Source organism: Trachinotus anak, unplaced genomic scaffold (assembly GCF_046630095.1).
Source record: "Trachinotus anak isolate AG129_WGS33_773 ecotype Australia unplaced genomic scaffold, CSIRO_AGI_Tana_v1 ptg000009l, whole genome shotgun sequence".
Classification (NCBI taxonomy): Eukaryota; Metazoa; Chordata; class Actinopteri; order Carangiformes; family Carangidae; genus Trachinotus; species Trachinotus anak.
In genome coordinates this window covers 6,828,364-6,855,968 of record NW_027273860.1, presented here as the reverse complement: position 1 = coordinate 6,855,968, position 27,605 = coordinate 6,828,364, and the positions used below count along the sequence as shown (strand labels likewise).

Here is a 27,605-nt window from a genome sequence, read left to right as displayed (position 1 = left end):
GTAACGCGGTGAGTTCGCTGTTTGTAGTTTCAGGTTGGCTTGAGCAACTGTGACCAGAACAGACACCAGAATTTTATTTTGAGTAGGAAATATCTGTGAGGTTTGGAGCTGATGAGACGTTCTTTGTTGCAGCTCTGCTTCATGGTTTTATTGACAAGGTGGGTGTGTTTACCAAAAAATTCTCCCCAGTCCACCTTAAATCCACCAGTGTGAAATGAATAAAAGTTACATTTGATCTAATGTCTCTTTTGTTGTATTTTTAGACGCACTCATTTGTGATTATAATGAATCAGAACACTGAGTAGAGAGTGTCTTCGACACACATGTGACCCCTCCTCTCTTTCTGCTTTCTTCCCAGCGTCCTGGCATGCCGTCTGGAGCGAGGATGCCCCACCAGGGAGCTCCCATGGGCCCCCCCGGCCCACCGTACGGAGGGAGCCCGGCGGTGCGGCCCGGCCTGCCCTCCCCGGTGATGGAGCCCAGTCGTAAGAGGCCTGCCCCCTCCCAGCAGGTCCAGCAGCAGCAGCAGCAGCAGCAGCAGCAGCAGCAACAGCAGGCCGTCCAGAACCGGGCCAGAAAGTGAGTCTGAATCCAGCCGACCTCCAACCACCACCTGAATACTGCATGGCTTGCATACAGCAACTCCCGGTGTGTCTGCTTTTGTGTGAGATTACTTAGACAACAAGAGCTGTGGTTTCACTCTCAACTTAACAAGTCTGGATGAACAACAAATCTGCTCTTATTTCATGGAAATATGGAATTGGCCTTGAATCATGTGCAGACACTATAAAAAGATCTGGGTATCAAGGTGCAATGGGTTTTTTTGGCCAGTGCTGAAATATGTCAAAAATTGGCCAGTTTTACTCAGTCTTTTGTTACACAATTCCTGATTTAACCCATAATTTTGATCATTTTAGACAAGGCAAAGATTCTTAACTGGCTCTTTGTGTTAAGACAATATTAAACAGTACATTTGAGAAGTTTTGCTTATTATGTTAAATTTAAATAAAGGCTTTTAGAAACTCAGGTATTGAAATGGTTCAAACCATACACAACCCCACTAATACGACATAAAATTAATGAACAGTTTTGATAAATAATTGATCATCAGTCAGAAAAGTGATTTATCAATTAACAAGGCTGAGGGTCTGCAGCTGGTTGCTCTGTGACTTTGTACTTACAAAGTGATTCTTTGAGCTAAATGCTAACATTAGCAGAACTAAATAGAAAGTGAAGGTGAGGTTAATAGGGATGTCATTAGTTTTTACAGGTAGTGGACACAATTTTGATCCAGTGATGGCGCTTTATGAAACAGTAGGAGATCACCAAAGTGATTACAGTTCATCCTGAGCAGACCATGAATGTCTGTATGAAATTTCATGGCAAACATGTTGAGATATTTCAGTATGGGCTGAAGTGGTGGAGTAACTGACAGACTGGGGAATAAAAAAATGCCAAATATTTGTTGTTTTCAGTCTCTCAAATATGAGTATTTGCTGCTTTTCTCTATTTTTTTTTCTGTAAATGGAACATTTTGTTTTGGTTTTGGATTTTTTTTCTCAAAACAAAACAAGCTGTATGACATTATGATGGGGATTTTTCTCTATTTTTTGACATTATATAGGTGAAATAATCATGAACTCCTAAAACAAGAGAATAAATGAATAAGTAATAAAAATGTTTAGTACTTACACAGCAGATTTACCTGTGTACAACATTTCAATGCTCCATTTTCATACTTTAGCAAAATCAGTTTTTTAAAATCCGACCTCAGAAATTACACTGATGAGAAGTGAAACCATGACCTTTGTGTGTCTCCTCTCAGCTTTCATTTCAGTTTTTTGTTTGCAGCTTACGAGCGTGCACACTGCCTCTTTCCCATTGCTCCACTTTGTGCTTACTCTGTGCATCCCCTCTGATCATCCCAATCACTGCCGTGCTGAGTGTTTCCTGTCTGCTCAGTCTCTGTGTTCCTTCAGTCTGGTAATCTGTCATATCTCTGTGGCATCCACACAGCTGTCTGCAGACTCTAGTGCGTGCTTTGGCGTATAGTTACACTATTTATTGTCAGCTATTCAACCACCGTGAACAATAGATCTGAACATCAGTATACCAGGCACACAAATACACACACACACACACACACAAACACAGGCATGTCTATAAGGAGATGGATGTCTATAAGAAGACGAGTGTGTAGCAGGTATGGTCATTAGACAGGCGATCAATATGCACACTCAGTGGACCTCCGTGTTTCTCTGTATCACTCTTTCAGTATCTGCAGCACAATTGATCCACTTACAATTAAGCAGGCTTGTCGAACAGGTCAGGGGAAATGTTGTCCTGCGTCAGTGCCTCAACCCCCAGAGCGGCTCGGCTGGCTGTGCAGGGTCTGATCAATGGTCCAGGGTGACCCGTCCAGGTGTCTCTGTCTCTTTCGCGCCCCGTGGCTTTGTGAAAGTGTGCGTCCTTTGGCAAACAAGTTGATGCTCCAGCTCCTCCGTCCAACTCAGACCCCACACTGCTGCCAGCTGAGGGCAAACCACCTGTGTTTGCAGTGTCATTGAGACCTTATGGTCCCAGCTACACTTGCTCTGCAGAGCAAACGCTGTCCTATGCAAAGCTGCTGCTAAAAATAGGATTCAATTCTGATTTGCTTTGCATTAAGTGGTATAAATACTCAACCTTGTGTCCGAGAAATAATTTGATTTCCCAAATGTGTTTTGTGGGGAAACATATTGCTGATGGTACTGGAGGAAGCTCTGTATTTATGTACCGCACATAACTAATACGCAGGTGGTCAGGGTGGATGGTGGACACACTTTGACACCAGGGAACAAGGTTTTCATCCTGAGCCCCATGTTAGGTTTTCTAATAATAGAAAATTCATTATTTACTCATAATGTTGATAGAAGTCAGTGCAGCCTTTTTTCAAAACGTATTCGCTGTATTATATAAATATAATTTCTAGTCAGCTTGATCGAAAAGCCCACAATGAATTAGCTGGTGACTCTCAAAAAGCATTTAAAGAGGAATCATCAAGTGGATTAAGTTTATGCATGCCTAAAATAAATATATGTAAATTTGCTAGGCTACATAATTGATTTGCTTCAAATAATTTTTTTTTTTTTTAAGTTAAAAATGTGTTAAAAATAATTAATTGGATATAAAATTTCAGATACTTGTTATAAAACAAGTGTTTTTTTTAAGCAAAAATTCTGAAAGAAAAAAAAAAGTTATTGATTCCAGTTTATCAAACAAATTTCTTAGTCTTCTATGATAGTAAACTTAATATATTTCTGTATTGTACAGTAGGTTGGTTGGACAGAACAGGAGATTTGAATTAGTCTGTTTGAGCGTTTGGAAATTTCAGTGGTAATTTGATATTTTTTGACATTATATATACAATTAATCAATCAAGAGAGAAAATAATCTGCAGATGAATCTGTAATGAGAATGATTGTTATTAGCAGCTTTAGGCCCAACTACCTTTTTGCAGTATTTCCATATCACCAAAAATTTAGATTGTTTTTAAACCAAATTATTTGTTTTTGCTGTTGAACTTTGTAAGACTGAGCTGAGGGTGAAACACTAATTTAGCTGCATAAAATTTGTTGAAGGTTTGGCACCTTCTACAAAACGGTTCTGCAGTGTCACGATTTAAGAGTCAAATGCTCACACTGCAACAAACACGTGGCATTTTGTAACGTAATAAAAGGAAGTTGTTCTGACAGTGTGTAATCAAACAACAAACTTATTGTTATTTGCTGTGGTCACTCAACTTTACCCCATTCTTGATATTAAATGTTTCATCTCCAGTTCAGTTCCTGTAGTCGTCTCTAAAAATGTCACTTTCTTAACAGTAACTCAACTCCAAGATGACCCTTGATGACCCGAGATGACTTGTTTCAGTCATTAGCTTTCAAGATTTCCAACTGGAGTTGTTACTCTTGAATAATCTGCTGCTTTCTACCTGAGAACCCAGCTTCATCCATCGCTTCATATATTTTCATTTGCACAATAAGAATAAAATATTCAATTTTATCTTCTATTTCCCTTTAAAACCACATAACTTATAAAACCCAAATATTTTATATGAACCTCTGAATCTTTTTTGCTATTTACTTTGGTCCTTGAAGTCAAACATAAAACTTTTCCTCGCTGCTCAGGACTCGTGGTGACTCAGGAGGACACTTGAGGTTTCTTAGGAACATTGTGAGGTTTATGCAGTAATGAAACTGGTTTCTTGGTGCTAGACCAGCAGGTTGAAGGTGCTGATCACAGCTTAATTTTCTGGCCGAGAGCTGGTTTTGGGAAGTAGAAATGCTCAGAAAGGTTTGAGATTTCGTTGTGGGTCTTGTTCATGCTGTCTTCATCTGCTCTTGAGAACCATTGCACATTACAACATCAGTGCAACATTCACATTTGTAATTCAGAGCTGAACCAAAGAGCTAAAGTCACACACTGCTTGTCTACTCCCTTCCCTGTGATCCACCAGTTCACAGTGTGTCCATTATCAGTGTATTGTCTGTCTGTGTGTGTGAAGCATGATTGTTTTGGTTCACTGAGAAACTTTGTTTGATGAGCGTGTCCCTCAGACGAGCAGGACGCCTCCCAGGTCCTCCTCTGCTGCACTTTGTGCGTGCATGGACACAGTTCCACAACCATCCCAGTGCCTGCCCTTGTCTCAGTTTAGAGTTTGCACCTACTAACCGACCCTTGAACTTAACACACATACAGACATACAAACAGCCAGAACCACCAGGTGTTACTCCTCTACTTGCTGCCACTGAGTGTGTGTCTCGTCACAACTCTAATCGGACAACCTTCGAATCCTCACCAATTCTTAGGAAGCCAGTCGGATTCCCTGGAGCCAATGAGATGCCGGCGAGGCAGATGGACATGAGAGAGCCCCAATCAGATCCCACGCTCGGATCAAAGTAGGAGTTTATTCTGCTGCATGTCCGTTTTCTTACATTTGATGACTCTGGCCTATTTAGCCTTTCACCTGAGCCCAGCACTCCCTGAATGAGTTGTTTTGGCCAAACGTAGGTACAGGCCTAGAAGCTGACTCCTAAAATGTAGTGGTGCATGCTTTGGACTGGAGCATGGCATGATGGAAACAGTTTTTTTTGCAGCTAGAACATAAAAATAAAGTAGAATCCCACCTGAAACCCTTTTAAATTAGTGTTAAATGGCGGATTGTTGTGATGCAGGTTTGTGTTTTCCTTTGCAATGCACCCCCGGATCTTCCAGTTCTCCTTGCAGCAGGCTTGTCTCAGTAGTTGGCATGCTGATGTAACATACTGCTTCACAGATCGTTGCAGTGCTCTGTGATAGAAAATGTCCCTACACTGCAAAAAAAAAAAATCCCCTTCTACAAACAAACATAATATTCTGTAATCTAGAAGAATGTTGGTACTATCAAATAGGGTTGGGCGACATGACGAAACATACAGTAAGATGGTAGAAATATAGACAAAAGTATTTAATTGTCAACCATCATAGGCTTTTTAATGTGGTCTATCTATTGCTGTTATAGCTCTGATTTTATACATTTATTGCCATCACTGTTAATCAGAGAGCATCTTGATTTTTCAGGTATTTAATATTTATTTTACTTTCTTCACTAACTTAAACAAAAATAACTGGATAAGAGTTTGAACTAGCATGAAAATCTGATCAATGCAAAAGACTTTAAACCTTTAAATCTGTAGTTTGACATTTTGAGAAATTTGTTTATTGACTTTCTTACCAAGAGTTAGATTAGAGGAGTGATACGACTTTCACGTCTGTATTTTTAAATGTACAACCTTGAGGTAAAAAAGTTATGGTTTTATTGGCAGGACTTACTGCTCCTATCACTCTTTATGCTAAGTTAAGCTAACCCAGCTGCTGGCTACAACCTTGTGTTTAGCATAGCCATGAAGGTGGTACCAACCTCCTCATCTTAGCAAGAAAGGAAATCAGAATATTTTCCATAATGTGAAACTAAATCGGTGAAAACAGACTTGATAAAAGCAATGAAACTTGCCAAATTCACTATAAATGTGCTTGACATTACATTGTGTGTAATTCAGCTAATTAATGTGTTAATATCTTAAAACAGATGCTCAGAGAAGAATCTGAAAAACCCCGAGCTATAAATTCCTCTGCTCATTTACACCTTTCAAAGCTTCAACAGGGGAATGTAACGCTTAGAAGTCAAGATTACTTATTTTTTATGAGAAAAATAAGATAAAATTGTAAGAAAGATACGTAATTCTGACTTTTTGTTTTTAATTGCTCTTTTTGCAGTGTCCTTCTGCTGGCACAGACAATAGTACACTTGCATGAATTTACGTGGGTGCTGCAAATATCACAGGTGTCCACAGATGTCGATGAAATATTTAAGGAAATTTGAATAGAGGAGGAAAGCTGTGGTGTTGTTTTTGTAATCAGTCTCACCTAGAAAGAAAGTTCTGTCAAAGGCACCAACTTGGCACAGGTTGCCTTATTGTTCTCAGTCCCTCCTTGGTAAGTATACGACATTAGTATCAGTAAACGTATGTTGTTCTCACACAGCAGGAAATGCCTGAGATTCGTGAATGAAAATATCTACACACACACACACACACACACACACACACACACACACACACACACACATTCTCCTCTGTGAGGACTCTGCATTCCTTAAAGCTCCTTAACACACATCCTGTCACCATCCAAGTCCTGCTGCAGCAGCCCCAGTGAATCTACAGAGTGTGTGTGTGTGTGTGTGTGTGTGTGCGCGCATAAGTGCAGTGAATACATGTCAGGCAAGAGATGTGTGATGTGACACTTTTTTGGCTGATCGAGGCTCTCGCTCTCCAGGTGGACCGCTGCATTTCAGAGAACACATGAGCGCATACACACACGTATGCACACACACACACACACACACACACACACACACACACAGCTGGGACGCTGGGGTGCTGGATATGGCCCAGCATTTTAGCAGATGGCCTGGGTGCTACGCTATCAGTCACCATAGTAACATGCTCTCTTTTTCCTCTTTCTCTCTGTCTTTCTCTCCCTCTCTCTAGTGCTAAGAGAAGGAAAATGGCAGACAAGATTCTTCCGCAAAGGGTGAGGCTGCATATTTTTACCTTTGTTGCTCTGTTTTTTCTGTATTTGTGTGTGTGTTATTATCTTTTGTGCGCAGAGCAGATAAATCCTGGCCGCTTTTTGATGTCAGGGGTTCTTGGAAGGCGCAGAGGGCCAGACGATTATGTGCTATTTCCAAATGAGAAGAGAGAGCATGAGGGGAGCGATCAGGAGGTTTTAGGGTTTCTTTTTTTAGGGTTTCGTTCTGTTATTTTGGATGGTGGCTTATTGATTTAAATTGGAATAGTCAGCGGGATATGGCAGAGATGAAACCACATGTAGAACCGAAAAGAGGCGGCAGAATCACCATGTTGCCACAGGTGAGTCTGTGCCGACTGAGGTCTGATTTTCATCCCGTGGGCTCAGTTCTCGGCCCTGTGCCATGCCATAACCTCACCACGTCCTGGCCAGCACACAGAAGGCTTTCATGCCGAAACTATGGAGGTCTGGACACTGAGCGTCTGGGCTCAGGTCTTATCCCCTAACATAACCCAGACAGGGAGATAGCAGTAGGCATGGCAGGGGCGCCACTCCACAATAATGAGTCAGGGACAGGGAATGTCTGCTACACTCCTCCGTCTGCTCAGCACCTCAGGCCGGGGAAAGGCACTGAGATTCAGATAGAGGAGGAATGAGAGGGAACAATGAAAGCAGCCATTTAGATAGAAACATGAAAAAGGAAAGAAGAGGGAGGGAGGGGAAGGAACAAACTGTAGGAGTGTGTGTGCACAGTTTGGTAAGCAGCAGCCCCCGAAGCTCCGAGGACTTTCATCAGCATGGTAATGTCTGAGTCCTGGCTGTTTGGCTGCACACACTGCATCTCATTTATATCCGCCAGAGTCTCCAGGATGGTGAGGACCACCGTATTAATAATGGACAGACAGAGGCAAAGGGATATTTCCACTTATGTCACTTTTCTATAAGTGAAAGAAAAATAATCGTTGGAAATAAATAAGTAATTATCTGTGACAGTTAATTCTCTATATACTGCCATAATTTGAAACTGAATACTCCAGAGTAAGTTTTCTTTTTAAAATAGTTGTTTTTTTGTTTTTTTTTATGGACAAGGTATAAATATCTAAGCCACCGAGGTGCCTTGAGTATAACTCATAACCCCCACTGGCAGTACAAGCTGATGTTGTGCAGCTAAAACTTTGTTCAAAGCGTCTGAATTTCATTTCAAATTCTAAACATGATCCAAACCTTCAAAAAAAAAAAAAAAAAAAAAAACAAATATGTCAGGCTGAATTTTGAGAAAATGTGCACAAGATGATACACAACACATCAAGGATATTTGAAATAGATAGGATGGTGCAGCCATATAAACATGTGTTGGGTTTAAAGATTTCAGGCTTTTAGCTCCAAATGAACAGGTTCAATAAATTTTACTACATTAGCTTTACCTACAAGGTAACTAAGTTAGCTTTATCTCCAAGTTAACCATATTGTTTGCTAATGTTATCACTCAACTACTTTTTCATTAGCTACACATCAGCTTATTAGCGGACAGCTACATTAGCATTTGCTCCAAACCAACTGGATCCTATAGGTTAAATGATGTTAGCACTAGCTTTGTCTAGAAGTCGACCATTTTGTTAGATAATGTTAGCTCTATTAGCTTTATCTCTTTACCATCAGGTCACTTCTTACCTTAACCATCAGATGCTAAAGCTACTTAGAGGGGAAATTACAGGATACTGGATGGGGATGGGGCTAAAATGTCCTTGAAACAAGACAGCAGGCCCCCTACCAGCACCAAGGCTGGATGGACAGCTAATCTGCTTAAGGTCTTAAGTGATATTCAGATGCGATATATGAAGAAAATCTGACCTCTTAATCCTGTGTGTGTAAGATTGCAGTTGTCCATCTGAAGATTGTAATGTCAGATTGTCCTCTCCGTCTCTGAGCAGATCCGTGAGCTGGTCCCTGAGTCTCAGGCCTACATGGATCTGCTGGCATTTGAGCGCAAACTGGATCAGACCATCATGCGCAAACGAGTGGACATCCAGGAAGCACTGAAGAGACCAATGAAGGTAAGGAAAGAAATCACAAGGGTCCAAGAGTCTAAACCACCATTTATCCAATTATCCAACATTATTTACAGTATTTTTTCATACAATTGTACATTAAGACTAATTTGCCTTCTTCAGTCTTGTTTTATTAAAACACTTATGCTGTTACGTGTAGCCAATCAGTTCAGGGAGGGTGTCTTTAACATCAATTTAAAGACAGGTTTTTGTTGAATGTCCCTTTAAACTGTGGACTTTCAATATGCCCTTGTGTCAGCAGCAAAAGCGTAAACTGAGGCTTTACATATCCAACACCTTCAACCCTGCCAGACCTGATGCTGATGACTCTGATGGCAGCATTGCATCATGGGAGCTGCGAGTAGAGGGGAAGTTGCTGGATGACGTGAGTTTTGTTACACAATGCATATTTTATTTATTTCACATCCATATTTTTAAAAAAAATGCACCCATAGCTGTATTACAGGCTATTTGGACGTGACATAGCTTGTAAAAAAACGCAGTTTCTGTGACACTGATCTGCTGCACGGTTTGGTATTATGTCATCTCTGGCAGATGAATTCAGGGTGAGGCAAATAGCTGCTTATTTAAATTACCGAAATCATAATCTTCCCATTTAGTGTGAAAGTGTGCCGCTTTTCGATCCTGGAGCTGCTCTGGGGCGTTTTTGGCCTGTTTGCTAATGATGTGCTCAAGACGATTTTTGGACAGTAAAAGTATCAGAATTTAAAATGATTTATTGAGCGTAGATTCAGCATGAAAAACAGAATGATCTGACTCATGTTTCTGCACTGTAAGCTTTGCTTCAAAAAACTCTGATGTTCTCAGCAGTCTGGGGCAAGGCCGTCATTTCACAGCGGTAGGAAGCATTTAGGTTTCACAAACCACAAATATTTCTGGTTGAGCGCGGAGGAAGTGGACCCTGAGAATGTCTAGTGTCTCACTTTCTTTGTGATCTCACGCAGCCTCTTGTGGGTTTTTGATTAGTAATGTTGCTAAGACATGAAGACAAGTGTTTGCATTTGTGTACTATATGTATATGATGCATTTGTCTTTGTTAACTGAGCACGTCTATCTGTCTCTCTGTTCTGCAGCCAGGGAAGCAGAAGAAGAAGTTCTCATCATTTTTTAAGAGCCTCGTGATCGAGCTGGACAAAGACCTGTACGGTCCTGACAACCACCTGGTCGAGGTCAGTTAAACATGGCCGCCGCCCCCTGTGTGCACAGGAAGAGGTTCAATTTAACTGCCACACATTCACCGCCCGATTGACCTTTAACCTCCTCTTACCACATTACTGCAGACATCTCAACTCTTGTCATGATAACCACTATTTTTGTACATAACTCGGATAAACACTCTCTTTAAATGTCATCAGTGGAGCCTCTCTACACACTTTTTACTTTTATATTTGTAGCCACAAATAACACAAAACATATTTTTGCTCCAGCACAGTCAATGTGACTTTAAATTATGAGGGTAAACTGCTGACAATCACCTTTAAAGCAACACTCAACCAAAAATATGTCTTTTGTCTTTTGAGTAACAAATATTCAACCTTGTCAGCTTTAACTATGACTACAAAGTCTGTGGTTTGCGAGGACGGCAGCCATAGTCAGTGGTGGAAGAAGCTTTTTTAGATGCTCTGCTGAAATGAAATGAAATATCTGCGCAGTGAAGAGGAGAAATGTTTCGTCTTCCGACTAGACACTTCTGTGTAAGGAGTCTCAAACAGAAAAGGTTGAATTTTAGAAGCTCATATTTTTTTATGTCTGAAATGTAACTCCATCCGTCAAATAACAGTAGTAGAGCAAAAAGAAATGAAATGTAGTAGAACAGAGATATAAAGTAAGTGGAAACTGAAATAAGTGAAGTGCAAGTACCTGAAAACTGTACTTAATGCCTATTTGCCGCTTGCATCATTTAGCCGTGCGGTGATGAATCAAGACTCTATAGCTTCAGCGGTAGTTTTATCTCTTTAGCCCTTTTAGACAACATTCACATCTGAACAACGTGCCTGCTGGTCACATCGTAGGTCGGTGCTTTCATTTGAGATCGCATCCATTAGTAATAAAGAGCTTTTGTATGCTGCACAAATCAGTGAATCAGACTGTTCAGCCATGCGGTCAGGGTCAGTGACGACCTCTTCATCATGCAGAGGAGCGACTTTCACTTAAAATTGTTTTTTTGTGATGTCTGGTTAAAATTTGAGCTACAATCACCCCAACTAACCTGCTCCTTTGTCCCCATTGGATTAAAAAAATAATAATGAAATAGATTGATTTTTTTGTAACAACAGAAAGGAGAGTGTGTTTTTTTTTTTTTTTAATTTTCTTTATTTGCAGCATTGAAAGGTTGTTTTAGCATGCAGGTGTGAGAGCTGGAGAAAACAAGCGCTTCCTTATTAAAAACAACCATAAGCCGCCCTTGACTTTGTATCTTCACAAAATGTATTGCCTTAAAAAAAAAAAAAACGTACTTTAGCAGTTACAGAGTGAAAATTATGACTTCTCAAGGTTCCTCCTTTTAAGAGCATATTTGAGCAAGGCACTCAGGTGCTTCGCTCTGAATGATTTTCCATCAAAAGAAATTTTTCTCTGCCAAGGTACAATCAGTACTTAATCTGCTCTGAGTCAGCTGAAGAATTGAAGGAAAACATTACACTGTATTGCATGCTAAGTTACTGCTATCCACTGTACTAAAGTGCTTTTCAGTTATGCTTCAGTTACGCTAAAATGACGATGTAAATAAGATCCGTGGTCAGATACATAGGAGTTCCTGGCGTCTGTAAACACAAAGGCTGAAACACAGAATCTTCTGGGAATAGTTGTATTTTGCCAGGCTGATATTTACTTGATATGTAATTTCAGATCTCCGCTGATCATGAGATCCTGGGCATGATCTCATTCAGCTGCACAGCCACATGGTTAACCTTTTGTTATTGTGGTTTCTCAGCACAATGTGCATGGCTAGTTTGCAGAAATCTGCCTCTCACCAAACCACAGACATAGCAATGTAAGATGAGATCAAGGCAAGCTCGACACAGGTGTTTTCTTCTGCATTTATTTTTGCACATTGCCAATTCAGCCTACAGCTCCTTACAGTCTAAGTAACTTCCCCTAAATCCTCTGAAATTCTGAAGTATTTCTCGAGAATATTAAAAATTAAGAAGTAATAATAATTGAAATAAAAAAAGATTTTATTTTATTTTAGGCAACGGACTATGAATGTCTACATAATTTCATGGCAATCCAGCCAATATTTAAAGGAGATATTTGTAAATTTTGCTATTGCTACATTGCTAACGTTAGCATTAAGAGCTGTTTTGTTACCAGTTTGAGAGAAACTTTGCAAGTTCAGCATTAAACTTCATTCCTTTTCTCGTCAAGAGCTGTCTGCAGCGTTGGAGAGCAGCCCTCTTCTATCACTTCTTTTCTTCTACTGAAGTTAGCATGCTAATCAGCTAGCCTCGTTCAGGCCGCACCGTCCTGTCACTCTACGATACAGACTCACTGTAGCGTTCAGTCTGCCCTGAAGAAGTTGGTAAGTAAACATTGGCTATGTAGCAATAGCAAAACTTACAAAGCGACCGACCAACTCCGCTAAAGACGTTTGCAAACAATACACAGCTGTCATCATGGTTTGATTCAAATGTCCTTAAATTCTGATTGGTGCAGGGAATATGTGACATCACCTTTTATCAACCAGGACCTGCCCACTTCAAACCAGAGAGAAAAGCAAGGACAAAAGACACAAATACGAAAATCTGTCATATGAAACAGACAAAACTGTTCTGATTTTGGCAGAAAACTGTGTGTTCTTCTCAGACTCCATCGCTTGTAGTAAGAAGATGACTGAGAAAAATGTTTCCAGGGCCTTTAAAGCAGGAATTAATAAACAACCCTGATTAATAAAGTGTGAAACAAAGCGATAATGAAGTTCAGACAATTCAGTCTGAACAAACCCACTCAGTTTGATTTGTGTCGCCAACATGTGGTGTTTTGTGTTTGCTTTTTTCAGTGGCACCGCACCCCCACCACCCAGGAGACTGACGGCTTCCAGGTGAAGAGGCCAGGGGACGTGAGTGTGCGCTGCACTCTGCTGCTGATGCTGGACTACCAGGTGAGGGCGCCACACAGTCTCACAACACTGTCCAGAAATAGACCCCCCCCCCCCACGTTACAACTGTGTGACTAATCCAAACAATGAAATCAGCTGTTGTAGTGACAGCCTGCAGGCCTCATGTCACTGATAACCACTGATCCACAGAAACACTAAAGTGCATTTAATACTCCATTGCGAACATGACAACCGTTTCCAAGCAGGTGGGGGGGGGGCACAATAGGGGTGTCAGATGTGATGGAGCTGATGTAAAGGCTCTGAGGTAGGTGGTTGTAAAAAGTGTTGAAATGTAATTATATCGTCTCCGCAGCCTCCCCAGTTTAAGCTGGACCCTCGCCTGGCTCGCCTGCTTGGTATTCACACTCAGACTCGCTCCTGCATCATCCAGGCCCTCTGGCAGTATGTCAAGACCAACAAGCTGCAGGACTCCCATGACAAGGAGTACATCAACTGTGACAAGTACTTCCAACAGGTATGGGACTCACGGCCAGCTGCAAATCACACCGTAGTTGCATAAATATTAGTGTTGCTGGAAATATGATTTTACCTGGAAAACATATGAAAAATGTCGGACCACATATGACGCATGCTCCAGTTCTTAAACAAATTGCAATAAACACATTTATTGGGCTCCAGATTTTTTAAATGTTTTTTAGCATTTAAAAATACTTACAATACAAACTTTTTAGTAAAATCCAACAAATCTAACAAATTGGATTTTATGGTAATGTGCCTTTTAGCCCATCTTCTCATAGTTTTTATTTTCACATTTGTCCACAGATTTTTGATTGCCCACGGCTGAAGTTCTCTGAGATCCCTCAGCGTCTCACCAACCTCCTCCTGCCCCCAGACCCCATCGTCATCAACCATGTTATCAGGTAGATTCCTGTTTCACTGTGTGTGAAACCTCATCTCACCAGGAACACCTGGTTGAGGTGAAAAAGCTCCTTTTCAAGAGTGACCTTGCTAAGAGGTTTTTTTTATTCTGTGTTTTGCACATGTTCCCTTGTATTGAATGTGACGTTTTCGCCTTTACAACGTGTGTCACGCTGTATTTATGGTGTTTATTGGAGAGACCGTTTATCCTTGCATTGGAGAAAAAAAGTGCTTTAATTCAAAGAGCTGTAAATGTGAAACCATGGAGTTTTGTTTTCCTTAGAACGACCTCAAGATTTAAGCTTTTCGTTAATAGACAAAAATATATTTTTTCTTTTTATGTTTTTTAATTAACTTTATTACTAAACATAAAATTGAATTTTTTAAGACTTAAATACAATTAAATAAACCATTACCACACCACAAATGGGTCACTCGACACCATAAACAGTCTGTGGCTGCAGAGAGCTCCACTGTCAAAACCTAATTAATGTTTTTGCGAGTTTGTAACAGACACATATTAATATTCAGGACTGTAATATTCACTATGTAATTATAGGGAACAAAAGGTGTGAGGGTGTCATGGATCAGTAACCGTGCTTTCAGGGATTTATTGAAAGGTTTCTTTTCAGCTTCTGTAATGATTTCTTCACCCGCCACTTCTGCATAAATTACTGTTTTACATTTCATCCCTACACTTTGATTTATTACTCATTTTCTTTTTTTCCTTTACATTCTTCTTCGTCCCTGCTTCCTGTCAGCGTGGACCCCAATGACCAGAAGAAGACGGCCTGCTACGACATCGACGTGGAGGTGGAAGACCCCCTGAAGAGCCAGATGAGCAGTTTCCTCCTCTCTACCGCCAACCAGCAGGAAATCGCCTCGCTCGACAACAAGGTGAGATCACCAGCGTCACAAAACACACAGTCCGAATTGATCTTATCTTACTTCGGTGCTGTATGTCACGCTAAGGTGATAAGTAAGCTCCCTCATGGGGTCAGCCATTTTTATTGCATACATTTTTAACAGGCGCTTGTATTTTATTGCAGTAGTTTGCTCGCAGTGGATTTCACACCCTGTTGTTTTAAGAGTAGAAACTATTCATGTTTGACCGAGGCACATTTTAACTTTTCAGCTGCCATTTTGGTCAACAGCAGGTTGCTGTGGGTGGGCAGGAAGGAAGGGAGGGACAAATAAGTGGTTCAGAAATACATTCTCTTGAGATGCTAATTTTACCTGTTTCTGTGTGACACACTTATTCATTGCGTTTACCTATGCTTTTCACCAGAACATCACCACACTCACGACACAGTGCTAAGGTAGAAGATGAAGATAAAAAATAAAGGTGCTCGATAAAAATCTAATACGGAGAGCCGAAGGTTTGCACCCTTTGGTCCAATACAAGTGTTTAATGATAAATCCAAGCTTCAGCCCACTAGACCTTCATCAGGGTAAACATCATGTACCTGTGAATTCAGTGAAAATTTATTCAGGCATTGAAAAAATCTAGTACAGGATTGATGCCTTTCTTTGAAATGTTTTCTTGTTATTTTACATCCGAGAAAAAGTGCATATTTCATTGAAAGGTCTATTCATCAGTTAAGTTATTCTGTTGCTCCTGCTAATGTTTACGTCTATAAGCCCATCATTTCCTAAAGAAGTTGTGTATCTGCTGTGTGTAAATGCATAATTAGTTCTACAAGATTTTGTCGAATTTTTCATCAGGATATATAGATTACACAGATAAATAAACAGCATTAGTTGTTGCAGCTGTACCTCCTTTGTTTTTGTTACAGCTATATGAATAATGGAAACCCTGAGATTTGATGTACAGTATGTTCCTGTTTCTCTTTCAGATCCATGAGACCATCGAGTCCATCAACCAGCTGAAGATCCAGAGGGACTTCATGCTCAGTTTCTCCAGAGATCCCAAGGGCTACATCCAGGACTGGCTCAAATCCCAGAGCAGAGACCTAAAGGTTCAACACCACTATTTCTATTTACATGCACGCACACACACACACACACACACACACACACACACACACACACACACACACACACACACACACACACACAGACTGTCCATCCTCCTATAACTTAAATTCCCAATGAGACAACACACTGCTGCTATTATTTTGAATATATTCTAGATGTTGTTGGAAAATAAAATGTAAAACCAATGGAAATGATGATGGGAGGGTTTCAGAGGGACAATTGTTTTAAAGTGATGATTTAATTTGTCGACTTTTTTTCATTTACACCTTCAGGTAAAGCAGGAGTTAACCAATAAAGATACATATAAGGGATAGTAGAGGGATGACAGGAAATGAGGATAGAGAGAAACTGTATCCATCCACAACATATTATTCAGTCAATATACTCCATGTTTTATTGCCTATAGTATTATTGATGGGTGTGATTTGGTCTTAACATTAATGCTTGTACCTTCTCCCTGGCTGTAGTTAATGACGGATGTGGTTGGGAACCCTGAGGAGGAGAGGAGGGCGGCGTTTTACCACGAGCCTTGGTCCCAGGAGGCCGTCAGCCGCTATTTCTACTGCAAGGTGAGGAAACAGCACCTCCGTGTTTTTTTGCGCTCAGACTAAAACATCATGTTGTTCTGCCTGCTGATGCTCAGGTGATATATTCATGCTTTTCTCTCTCCCCAACAGATCCAGCAGAGGAGACAGGAGCTGGAACAGGCCTTAGCTGTCCGCAACACCTAAACCAAGGCTCTCCTGAATCTCTGCATCTGATTTCAGAGCCGTGTGTGTGTGTGTGTGTGTGTGTGAGAGAGAGTGTGAGTGTGTGTGTGTGTGTGTGTGTTTGGCCTTCGCTGTAGTCTGCTGAAAAAAAAACAGCCTTTGTCTTTGTGATAGCAATGAAATTTCGGAGGTTTGTCCAGTGTTTTGAAAGGAAATTTGAAATCAGAGTGAGGAGGTTTTCACATGACAGCAGCGATGTGCATGTACGGAAGCCAGATCTCAATGCACATATGCATCCCCTGCGTATTTTGTTATGTTTTGTGCAGGACTGTGAAGGACACCCATCGCATATATTCAGCTGCGCGGTCGTCCCTCAGAGGCCGACCCCTCAGACCACAAACATCCTCAGACTCGCTTCCCAATTCGTCACTACTCTCTGCTTTGTAAATATGTCACTAGCGAAACCGCTTCCCTTCACGTCAAGACAAACTCTCAGCTGTTTTTTGGATACTCATCTCAAAGAGTTTGCTGCTGTGTCCGACAGATATGTGCGAGAAGTAACCCGGTGTCGCAGTCAATCCTCACAACGCTCTGGATAAGTCTTCATATTTTATGTTTTCCAACTCTCTTTAAGACTGATTTTTTTTTTATTTTTTATTTTTTTTGAGAGGTGTGATTGTAAGTGTGACTGTGTGTGTGTTTTCATTTGTTCTAAGTAAGAGAGTGCTTTTTGAAAGACTGATTAATTACACCAGCAAAGTTGAGATTACAGTGTGACACATTGGGTGCTTGCAGGGAATCAACACTATCTATAAACCTGAGGTGTGGATTTCATTCATTTTCAGGTTTGAGTGGATCCATTGGACAACTGCCAATGTGTCTCACTTTAGTCTGATTCGCCAGTAAACTGATTTTTCTTTTTACAGTAATTCCTACAACAGTATTAGCTAAGTGAACTGAACTAAAGTATTATCATATTAACAGCTCCTTGTCTGTTTAGAGCAAGAATAGTGTTTTAATGAAGGAGAAAACAAGTATTGAGCATCATAACAATAAGCTTTTCGTCCCTTAATCATAGCAAAATGACAAATATGCCTATACATGTCGAGACTTGTTGACTGATTTGTTTCGTCAGAGTCGCTCACTGCCTCTTCCTTGTGTAGTATTTTGCCAGTTTATGTTTTGAAGGTGTTACCAAAGGTTGCAACATGAAGAAGAGAACATGATCACTGAAACAGAAATGGGGCAAAAATCCCGATCTGGGTTTAATAGCAATTGCAAAAATGTTCTTTTTGGAGGGTTGGGCTCACGAAATCCAAACACTTTAAGTACGTTTCCCTTTGTAGGCAATTGGGCCTCAAGTTCTCTTAAACAAACTCTAAAACCATTATTGCAATAAACACTTAAGCCCAGCTTTGGAGAGCTTTGTCCATTTCTACACTTTTTATGTTACATGAAGAAGAAAAATGAAGTTTTTTTTTCTTTTCTAGAGATGTGAATGTAAATATGTTTTTTTTCTCCCTTTAAGAGGGCCAACTGTACAGTATACAACAGACTATTTGTGTGTGTTTGTTTTGGGGGATTATGGGTAGGGGGTGGGTGAGTTACATGGTGCAGTATGGGAGCTCCATGAGTTTTGAATTAGTAGAGCAGGAATGTTAGTGTTCCTCTGTGTACTATCTTGGGTTGGGGTGGTTTATTTTAGGTCCATCTCGTATCTATCGTGGGAGCTAGAAGCTGCAACAAAGAACGATCTCCCTCACTTTCAATCTCAGTAGCTGTAACACATGATATAATCTGCACCGATCTCATTTTACACTTTTTTTTTTTCAATGACACTCGACTTGTATGTATATGTTGTAATGTCAGATGGAGGATTTTTTTTTTCTTTTTTTCCCAGCAGTCAGTTTCTAGCTGGAACCTTTTCTGGGTTTCTTTGCACTGTGCTGTAACTTTTTGCCGGGACTCTCTTCGTCATGGGTGAGACCCTCTTTGTTATCCCAGCATACACAAGAAGTGATTGGATGATTTCACGATGACCTATGCATGCTCCATGGACATTAACTAATACATCTGATGAGACAGTGTGTGTACATATAAAAAAGCTAGCATAGCAGTCTGTGTGAAGAGCAAAAGACTCATCACATTTGTTGAAATGCCTTCTGGAAACTTTTTTGCCAAAAATGATATGCCCTACCAGCAACTAACTGTAGGTGTGATTTTTCTCAACTGTGTTTTTGTTACTAGGACTAAGTTATAATAACTGCACTCATTAGAGGAGAAACAGTAGTCATTGCTAGTATCTTAGTCCTGTGTCTGACCCAGAGTGATTTTTCTTTGTATCTCCGGGGCTTTCACATTGTTGTCACTGAGTCACTATCACCCTCTTGTGGAGGAAACCAGAAGCTGCAGCTGTGAGCAGCACAGTACCAGAGCATCTGAGAAAATGTTAACAGACTCCTGTGTCCCCTGTTACTAAACCTTGGCCTACAGTCGACCAGTTTCTCCCAACTCCCTGCATGTGTTTCTGAAGAGCGGGAACTGCTCTTTCTCTCTGTTTACACTGTTGTCAGAGGGTCACCGACAGGAAGATTATAGTATACATAATACTGTATATCTGTAAAGAGCAAAACTTGTTTGGTGATTACATTCTACATGAAGAGAAAAACAAAAAAAAAAAAAAGGGAAAACAGCTGTGACATTGCGAGACAGCCTGGATGTAAATAAAGAAGCGCTTGCCAAAGTTTGTAAATGCCATCGTATCTAAAGTGTCTTTTTCTCTCTTTCATGACTCACTGCCATTTTGCTGTGTAGACGCCTTCCTCTGCACACAACACCAGATCATAGAAACTTCACTCCCTCTGTGGGAGCATAATGTGATTATCTTTTTATGCTTTGCTGCAAAAATTTGCATATTAATGTGCTGTATTGAACTGGCCTTCTTAAAGCTGCACATAACAACAGGAAATGCTACTCATTTAACCCAGCAGCTAAATGATAAGATTTTATGTGTGCTACATTTAGAAGAAACTGAAACTAATGTCGCTGGGATGTAAAATCTGCCATTGGCTCACAGTTAAAGAGTGAGCGAGTGACAGGAAGCAATTGGCAACCCCAACTGTAATGAATCTGGATTCTGTCGAAATATTTTCAAGGAATCAGTGATAATATATCTACAGTAAATATCATGGGGATTAAGGTAAGGCACTATGCAGTTGGGAGTGCCCTTTATCTCCACCTCAAAAGGTCACAGTATATATGAGTGTTTTAAAAGGTCATCTCAAAGTGAAATGAGCTGCATTTATCAATATATGAAGGCAAACCTCAAAAGGGGAACTGTTTTATTTATTTTTTTACTGCATACCTAATATGACTATATAAATAATTCTGTGTGTACTGCTGCTGTAAACACAAATCTATATTTGATGAGTAATTTTCCAAGGAAAATCTCTCAGGATTAAGCTTCTTTCTTTCTTCATATTTTCATTTTGGCCCCCAGGACATGTTATTCCCTATTTATCACATGTAGTTGCACAAATTAGTGTTTAAGAGTTAGAACTAGTACTCCACAACAGCTCTTTATTCTCTTTCAATCGGGTGTGTGCAGTTATAGTAAATTACTTCGAAACATAAAAATCTTAAAGCGAATGGAGACACGTTTCCCTAAAACTTCATCTCTACAGTGTAACTGGAGGTTGATGTTAACAGTAAAATGTGATTTTTATTTAGCCATAGTACTGAAAGATGTTGATGAAAACTGTGGCATGATACTTCCAGACTGTCTGAGCTGACTGGGTCTCAGGGCTTCAAAAAAGGGAGTTCATGCACTGGTCTTCCAGCTCTGCAAAGACAGTTTCCCCTGTTGTTAAAACATGTCTTTGACCTGTCCGCTCCAACAGGCACCTGTGATCACGGGGTGTCCAGCCTACCCGGACTCCATCATTATGGGTAAACGACATAACTGATCTCTAAAGAACATGTAATGTGCATTTATGAGGCAATGTTACTGCGTAGCTTTTAAAATGCACCGTCCAATTATGCAAATAATTGTGCACTCTGCTACAGCAGAGTGCTGATTTTGCACCCAGGCTCATTGGTGGGTTAAATTTTCTGCATGAGTGAGGTGTTTGTCAGAGGTGGCAGACAGGCCTTTTATTGTTCACCGACCTCGCCACGCGGAAGCAGGTGGAGGCCTTTCCACTGTGAGCTGCAGCAGCGCTGTAATGCTGACTGCAGTCATGCTCCCACCTCAGAAAGAGCCTCTTTCACTGTGCTGCTCCACTGTTCTCCTCAGCCGACCACCCCTCACATGGAGAAGTCCGGTGGGTGGGTGGGTGGGTGGGGGAGGTTAGGGGGCCTCAGCGTGATCGTCTCACCCCTTCAGAGAGGAGGAGGAGGCTGTGTGAAGCGAGCCATTCAGCATGTTCAACCATCTCGCTGTGAAGGTTAACCACCCACACCACGGCGGACCTTGGCTAGGTAGACACGACCCTCCCACTGGGCACTGGGTTCACTTCTCTCCCCAAAGACATATGTGGACAGAATACTCGCTAAAACTCAGGGAGGCCCAGGCAGGGGTGGAGAATTACTGACTTAATGTGAGGAGACGGGGCGGGGCCGGCTGCTTTGGAACAAACTGTTCACTGCCTTTGGGGCGCTGCAGTAAACCTTTTAGGCAAACTGGGAAGACTACAAGATGTATTATTCTGAATATGAGCACGCCATCACTAGTGACCGCAAGATTTTTCTGCCATATTGCCTTTTTTTTTTTTTCAGCTCTGCCAAGCAGATAACATACCTCCAGGAATAAATGTCCAAGCATGCTGCATACAGATCCTATAAACAGTTGTCTGTCTAATGAGACTGAAACCAGTTCTATTTTCACTCTCAGAAGCATGAATGAAGATATGACTCACAGCAGAAATATCAGTCTTTAATACCTCTTAAAAAAAAGAACATATCTTAAAGAAAAGGCAGCCACTGGCTCCAGCTTGTCCCAGTATTATTTTAAATATCTTCACAAAGGAAGACTTATGGCTCAAGTTTTTTTTTCTCATTGAATTACTATCAATGAAGGCCTTTGTTCATTTATTATTTCAAGACAGAAGTTCATATATTTAATGGTGTATAAATATTGTTCCTCAGCTCCTGTAGGAATACGTCGACTGTGCTGTGTGAGAAGACACCTTCATGACTCATGATTCGTCTAGACATGACAGATTCAAAGACACAGACTCATAAGTCAGAAGTGCTGAGCAGAGAGATTTTCAGCTGGAGGGTACAACCAGCTCTGTTGAACATTGTCCACGTTGCTGTTTTTTTTTTAAAGCTGATCTTCACCTCTTTCTGTTGAATATAAGTGAGAGAATTTCAGTGTACGGATCATAAAAGTACCAAATTAAAATTCACATTATTCTGCGTCAGTGTCCTGTAGTCCAGGCAGCACGTGTGAGGCCTTAACACTCGCAAAGTAGCAAGTCATTCCAGCGATCCAGACAGCCTCTAGGTGCTGTTGGCCTGCTCTTGCTCAAAAAGAGCCATGGCTAGATGTGAGCGCGACCCCAGGCCCTCCAGGTTGCTGAGAACACAGCGGTGGTAGATATCCTCACTGAACCGCGGGTTGCACGATCGCCGCACGTATTTCTGGATAAGTGCCGGCTCTACAGCTCTGAACACGTGTAAGCCCGAGTAGCGGACAAATATGTCGTACACGTCCATGCTTTCCAGCAGCTCCTCGTTGTCCAAGATGTCAGCAGCCATCTTGGTCCGCGCGGTCATGTAATCGGCATTGTAGAAGCAAGCCTCATCAAAGACGTGGCGGTCAAAGTGGCCGTCTCGCAGCGACTCCGAGGCAAAGGAAGAGGAGGCGGCAGAGGGCTGCTGGTCGCGGTAGACCACGGCGGGGCTGTACTCTTGGAAGTGGATGGGGAAGAAGACTTGCCAGTTGCTGATGGCATTCATTCTGCAACGGTTCAGGAAGTCAGCGTTGACTTCCGTCCACACGCTGGACAGGAAAAACAGCGTGTCCACTGGATGCTTCTTCGAGATGATGTCCATCAGCTTGACCTGAGAGGGCACCTCCGTCTTCACGCTGATCCAGGGAATCTTCACGTCCCCGTAGCGTTTCTCCACCTCCCCGATCATGGCCTTGATGCCAGCAAACACGTCAGTCTGGCTGACCCGCTGCGCATCAAACGGATCATATATGAACAAGAACGTGAGTAAAACATTATCATGGGTGTCAAGAGTGTTCATCACGTACATGTCCAGGAAGTTACTGACATAGTCCTGATCCTGGGCAGTGACAGGTAGGATGACCTGCACCCGTGTAGCCTCTGTCACATAAGGCATGGGGATGATCTCAACTGCGCTGAGAGGTCGCAACAGGTTGACCCGTTTTATAATGACTTGACTGTGGCCTTTCTGGGTGTAGGCCTCCAGGGCGAGGTCCAGCATGTACTCCATACCACGTGTAGGATCAAAGCGCCGGTACCCGTTAAGTAGACGCCGTTTACGGAAGCGCAGCTGGGGCTGGTAACGTTCATTTAGACGCTCCACTGCAATCTCCAGAACTGCATTTACGTCGGCACGGTCCGCCCCTCTTATCTCACACTTGGGAGAGCTGTCAACGCACGAGTAAATGTGCTCCTCTGTAAAGTACTCCCAGTTTATAACCTCAAAACGGGTTTTTGGTTTGAAGGGGGGGTTGATTCCTATGGGCCACGTGACTCCAGCTTTACCCTCGGGCGTCAGGTCACTCAGGTTGCTGATCTGCATCTGATGAGTAAACACAAAAATCATGTTGTGTGTTATCAAAGCTAAAAAAACTTCCACTGAAGTGAAACACGCTGCCTGCACCGTGTAAACATTTACCTTCATGACATATTTGATTGCTCTGTGGTGTGAGGTGTATTTTAAGTCAAGTCAACACAGCCTAATTAACTATCATTAGCAGCTACTTTAACTACATAATAAGTATTCTCATGCAGATCATATTCGTGATAAGATAACACTGGAATGTAATATTTCATGTCCAAGTAGGACACCCTACCCCTTCTCTTGGCTGTCAGCCATGTTTAAATATTATATCAGTCAGGAATTTCAGTATTGGTTCAAAATGTGGGTGTGGTAGAGAGGAGAACAAACAGTATACACAGAATGCATCACTTTAGCAGCTTATTGGCTGTAGTCCCAACAGATAAGTTGTTATTGTACTGTTAGCACTGTTTGATTTTACAAACCTGGAGCTGTTGGATCTGTTGGTAAGTCCATTCCAGCTCGATCTGGCTGAAGCGTTTGTGTAGGCGGTACATGAGATTTGGTTCTGATACAGGATGCACTGTGAAGGCATTTTTAAACTGTGTGCTGTCTTCACGCTCTGGATCTGCATTTTTCCCAAGTTCAAAGTAGCGATAGGTCATCTCCTGTGAGCCGCACAAATATTGACAAAGCAAGATAAGCGTTAGATGGATGTTCTGCCAATGAAACTGTGAAACACATAAACACACTTAAACTGATAAAACTACTCTTCTTTTTTTTTTATTTCCATGAACATGTCTATTGATACCCACTTATTAGTCTCTTTTTTATTTATGTATTTTTTTTTTTTACCTGTTGCACCTCCACACAACTGAGACCCAGGTAGTCAATAATGCAGCGGCCCAGCCACTCGTCAGGTCTCACACTGAGGATGTCATTACGGCAGGTGTCAAGATGGGGCTGCAGACGGGCCAGCAGACTGCGAGACAGCAGATAGCCGTAACCCCCATGGCAGTAGCGCGCCTTCTCCTCCCCTCCAATAAACTCCTCCGCCCTGCCCATATACAGGTCCTGACCTGCACTCAGGTGGCCCACCAGCTCAGACAGACGATCTGCCTGCATGTAAGTGTCATCCTGGGCTAAGAAGAACCAGTCGTAGTCTGAGCCATAGTGCTGGTGGAGGTGACGCACTGTCTCGTACATCAACCACACTGGCCGGTCGTCACCGTGGGCAATTACAGTCATGCCATGAGGCACCTTGGGGCTGCGCAAGCCTGTGAAGAAAAAGGTGCGGTGGAAGTGGTGGGCAACTGTGCGGTTCACCGCCACGGCCAGCGTGTTCAGGGTGGCCCGAGAGGTCAGTACACCCACCAGCAGTCGCTCTCTGATGCCCAGTTCAGTGTGGATATATCGAGTTCTGGAGGTGGACAGAGAAACAAAAATGAGAAAATCAAAGCACAAACAGAATAAAGCTGATACGATACCTCCTATCACAGTAATCTCGTTTCCATCACAAGCAATATAGATTGCAACAGACAAACATGAGGTTCTAAAACTATTTACAGACAAAATTGTCAACATTAAAAAGGTAGAACTTCTACTGAGGTTTTTTTCCAGTCAATAATCAGCTGTGGGATATGAATTAAGAAATAAAATGACAAAATCTTTCACATTTATAGATGAATAAATTCTCTCTCTCAAATCTGAGCTGCTGCAAATGTAAACAGATTTCACTCATGTAACTTCTAATCTTTTTCAGCAGCTATTTTGTGTATCCCAGTCTGTCCAGTTTGATCATTGCAGAAGAGATTTAAATACAAGACTATTAAACGGAGAAGATATTATTTTTCCTGGAATCAAATCGTCCCCAATTTCTTAAGATATCAGTCTTTAAATCTGTTGAAAACAGTAAATGTCTGACACAGACTTTTCATGCAGTTCTTTTTTTTAATTATTATTTTTTCTTCAATCTGTTGTACTATAGAGAATATGACTGTGCACCTTTGTTTGCACTTTTTTTTCTCTCCACCAGCACCTGATAATGGTGACAAAGACAAGACTTCTACACTCACCTGAGGACTTTCTTGTGCGGCTTGTTTGGGTCTTTGTGATAGGGCACTATACGTGGCTGGAAGTCTTCATCTCCAGCTCCATCCCGTGCGCCTCTCTGGGCATCTCCTCTGCCCAGGAAAAGCCTCCCATTACCCAGTTCGTCCCTGCAGGAATCATCGGTATCCCCTTGCGTCCAGGACACCATCAAAAGACTCAGACTGCATCCCAGAGACAGCCCGAGGATAAGGGGTAAAGCAGGCCTGAACAGGGCCAAGACCGAGGAAAGACGCATATCTGGCAGTTATGAGCTACACTTAATGATGCTGTTCTGGAAAAAAAATTACCACCTACACTGTGCAGGACATTTGAAGACGTGCCAAGTTTCCTGCCCTGGTTTAACACATTTAAGTCAAGAATTAGCTTATGCTGAGGGAAGCTGACTTGTTCCCACTGACAGAAAATTGCCTGAAATGTCACATAGTGTCTCTTTCCTCAGTCTCATCCGGTGAGACAGTCGTTATGAAGTTTTCATCTAGTAAAAAAAATATATATATTTAAAGCGTTACCACCCAGAGCACTTAATTGAATGACCTACCGTTTTATCTTTAGCCTCATCTTTGAAAATAGCTAACTATAAAGGTGATGCTAAGTTACCGGTATAAGCTAGTTTGTCCCTTTGAAATAACAATTAATTGCAAATAGCCTGACACCATTAAGGTTTATTGCGACTTCACTGCTGCCTAACAAACCAAGCTGGTTATGTTCGCCACTGTTATGTAAACTATGTTTGGTTACTCTGGGCATACATTACCTTTTGAGCTAACGCTGCGTTAATTAGCTAAACTAAATTCGACTAGCGTTAACGCTAATAGCTACTTCTAAAGTGAGCTAACGTAGCTAGACATGTCACCTGGTAAGGTTGACCGTTTGAGTTTTTCTACATCCAGTTAGTCAGTAATTTTATATATATATATATAAAAAAAAAAAGAATCGAAAGCGAGAAGTTTTTGATCGATCATCTGAAATTATACCCCCAAGAGTACAGTAACAGTACCGTATAGTAACGTTATGTGTCGGGGAAACAAACATCAAAGAGCAAGCTAGCATGCTAGCATCGCGTCCGTTGTTTTAGTGCAGATATGTCGCTTCTCAATCCATCTTCAACATTGACTTGAAGGCGTAGATCCCGCTTTTCGTCGTCGATGCAGGTAAAAAGCCTTCAAGCGGAGGCGTACGTATGTCGTCCATGTTCTTCAGTTTCTTTACTTCCTCAAAAAATGCCAGTGCCACATGCACAGAGTAGAAATAGCGTCCCTCTCACGTCGCTTCACCCTCATCATCAATGACCGGGCTTATGCAGCTGCAGCATCACCTCTGACTCACTCAAGGGACCTGTGCTAGTGCGATAACACCCGAGACTGTAACTACAATATAACATCTTTATAGGAGCATGTGTAATGATGATATAGGCCTGTATCAACCGGTATCAACATATGGATCTTTATGATCAGGAACGGATTCACTTCCGAGGAGACCCTGGGGCAGAGATTTAGTGTTGGGCCCCTGGCCCCCCACTATACATGTCAGTTTCATTATGACCTCAGGCACCCAGAAACCAACCAGTACTCTACAGTACTTGATTAATTGACTAGCAGGCAACAATCTTGATAAATATTTAACCCTCCTGTTATGTTCCGGGTCAAATTGACCCGTTTTAAAGTTTGAAAATCTAGGAAAAATAGTTAAAAGTATTTTTTCAGTATGAAACTTCTTCTGTTTGCCTTAATTAGTGTAATCAACATATAATATGAAAATGATTTGCAACCACCCCCTGCATGTTTACATCAAAATTTAGATGTTATGTTTCAATGTTATGTAAAACTATTGTGTTTCATATGTTGGTCTTTCAAAAGCAATAAAGTGGTGAAACAT

At 41.5% G+C, this 27,605-nt stretch overlaps 2 protein-coding genes across 8 annotated transcripts in view; one reads left to right on the top strand and one right to left on the bottom strand.

The window, feature by feature from the left end:
• The window catches only part of smarcd3b (SWI/SNF related BAF chromatin remodeling complex subunit D3b), a 38,124-nt gene extending 18,507 nt beyond the window's left edge, over positions 1–19,617 (top strand). For 2 of the 7 annotated variants that reach the window (XM_071484879.1, XM_071484877.1), the window contains exons 2-14: positions 359–579; positions 4,851–4,940; positions 7,071–7,113; positions 9,042–9,164; positions 9,418–9,543; positions 10,253–10,348; positions 13,177–13,278; positions 13,589–13,750; positions 14,059–14,156; positions 14,916–15,051; positions 16,011–16,133; positions 16,620–16,721; positions 16,830–19,617. In XM_071484879.1, coding sequence (XP_071340980.1) covers positions 359–579; positions 4,851–4,940; positions 7,071–7,113; positions 9,042–9,164; positions 9,418–9,543; positions 10,253–10,348; positions 13,177–13,278; positions 13,589–13,750; positions 14,059–14,156; positions 14,916–15,051; positions 16,011–16,133; positions 16,620–16,721; positions 16,830–16,883 — 1,476 coding nt within the window. In that variant the 3' untranslated portion in view covers positions 16,884–19,617. The remainder of the gene's footprint in view (positions 1–358; positions 580–4,850; positions 4,941–7,070; positions 7,114–9,041; positions 9,165–9,417; positions 9,544–10,252; positions 10,349–13,176; positions 13,279–13,588; positions 13,751–14,058; positions 14,157–14,915; positions 15,052–16,010; positions 16,134–16,619; positions 16,722–16,829) is intronic. The other 5 variants (XM_071484882.1, XM_071484880.1, XM_071484883.1 and 2 more) reach the window with 3 other exon arrangements.
• Positions 19,618–21,774: 2,157 nt separating this feature from the next.
• On the bottom strand, positions 21,775–27,015 carry chpf2 (chondroitin polymerizing factor 2). The gene is made up of 4 exons (XM_071484875.1): positions 25,694–27,015; positions 24,474–25,038; positions 24,104–24,286; positions 21,775–23,639 (listed from the first exon to the last, which is right to left on the bottom strand). The coding sequence occupies exons 1-4, from the start codon at positions 25,963–25,965 to the stop codon at positions 22,365–22,367; spliced, it is 2,295 nt and encodes a 764-aa protein (XP_071340976.1). The 5' UTR covers positions 25,966–27,015; the 3' UTR covers positions 21,775–22,364.
• Positions 27,016–27,605: the final 590 nt, after the last annotated feature.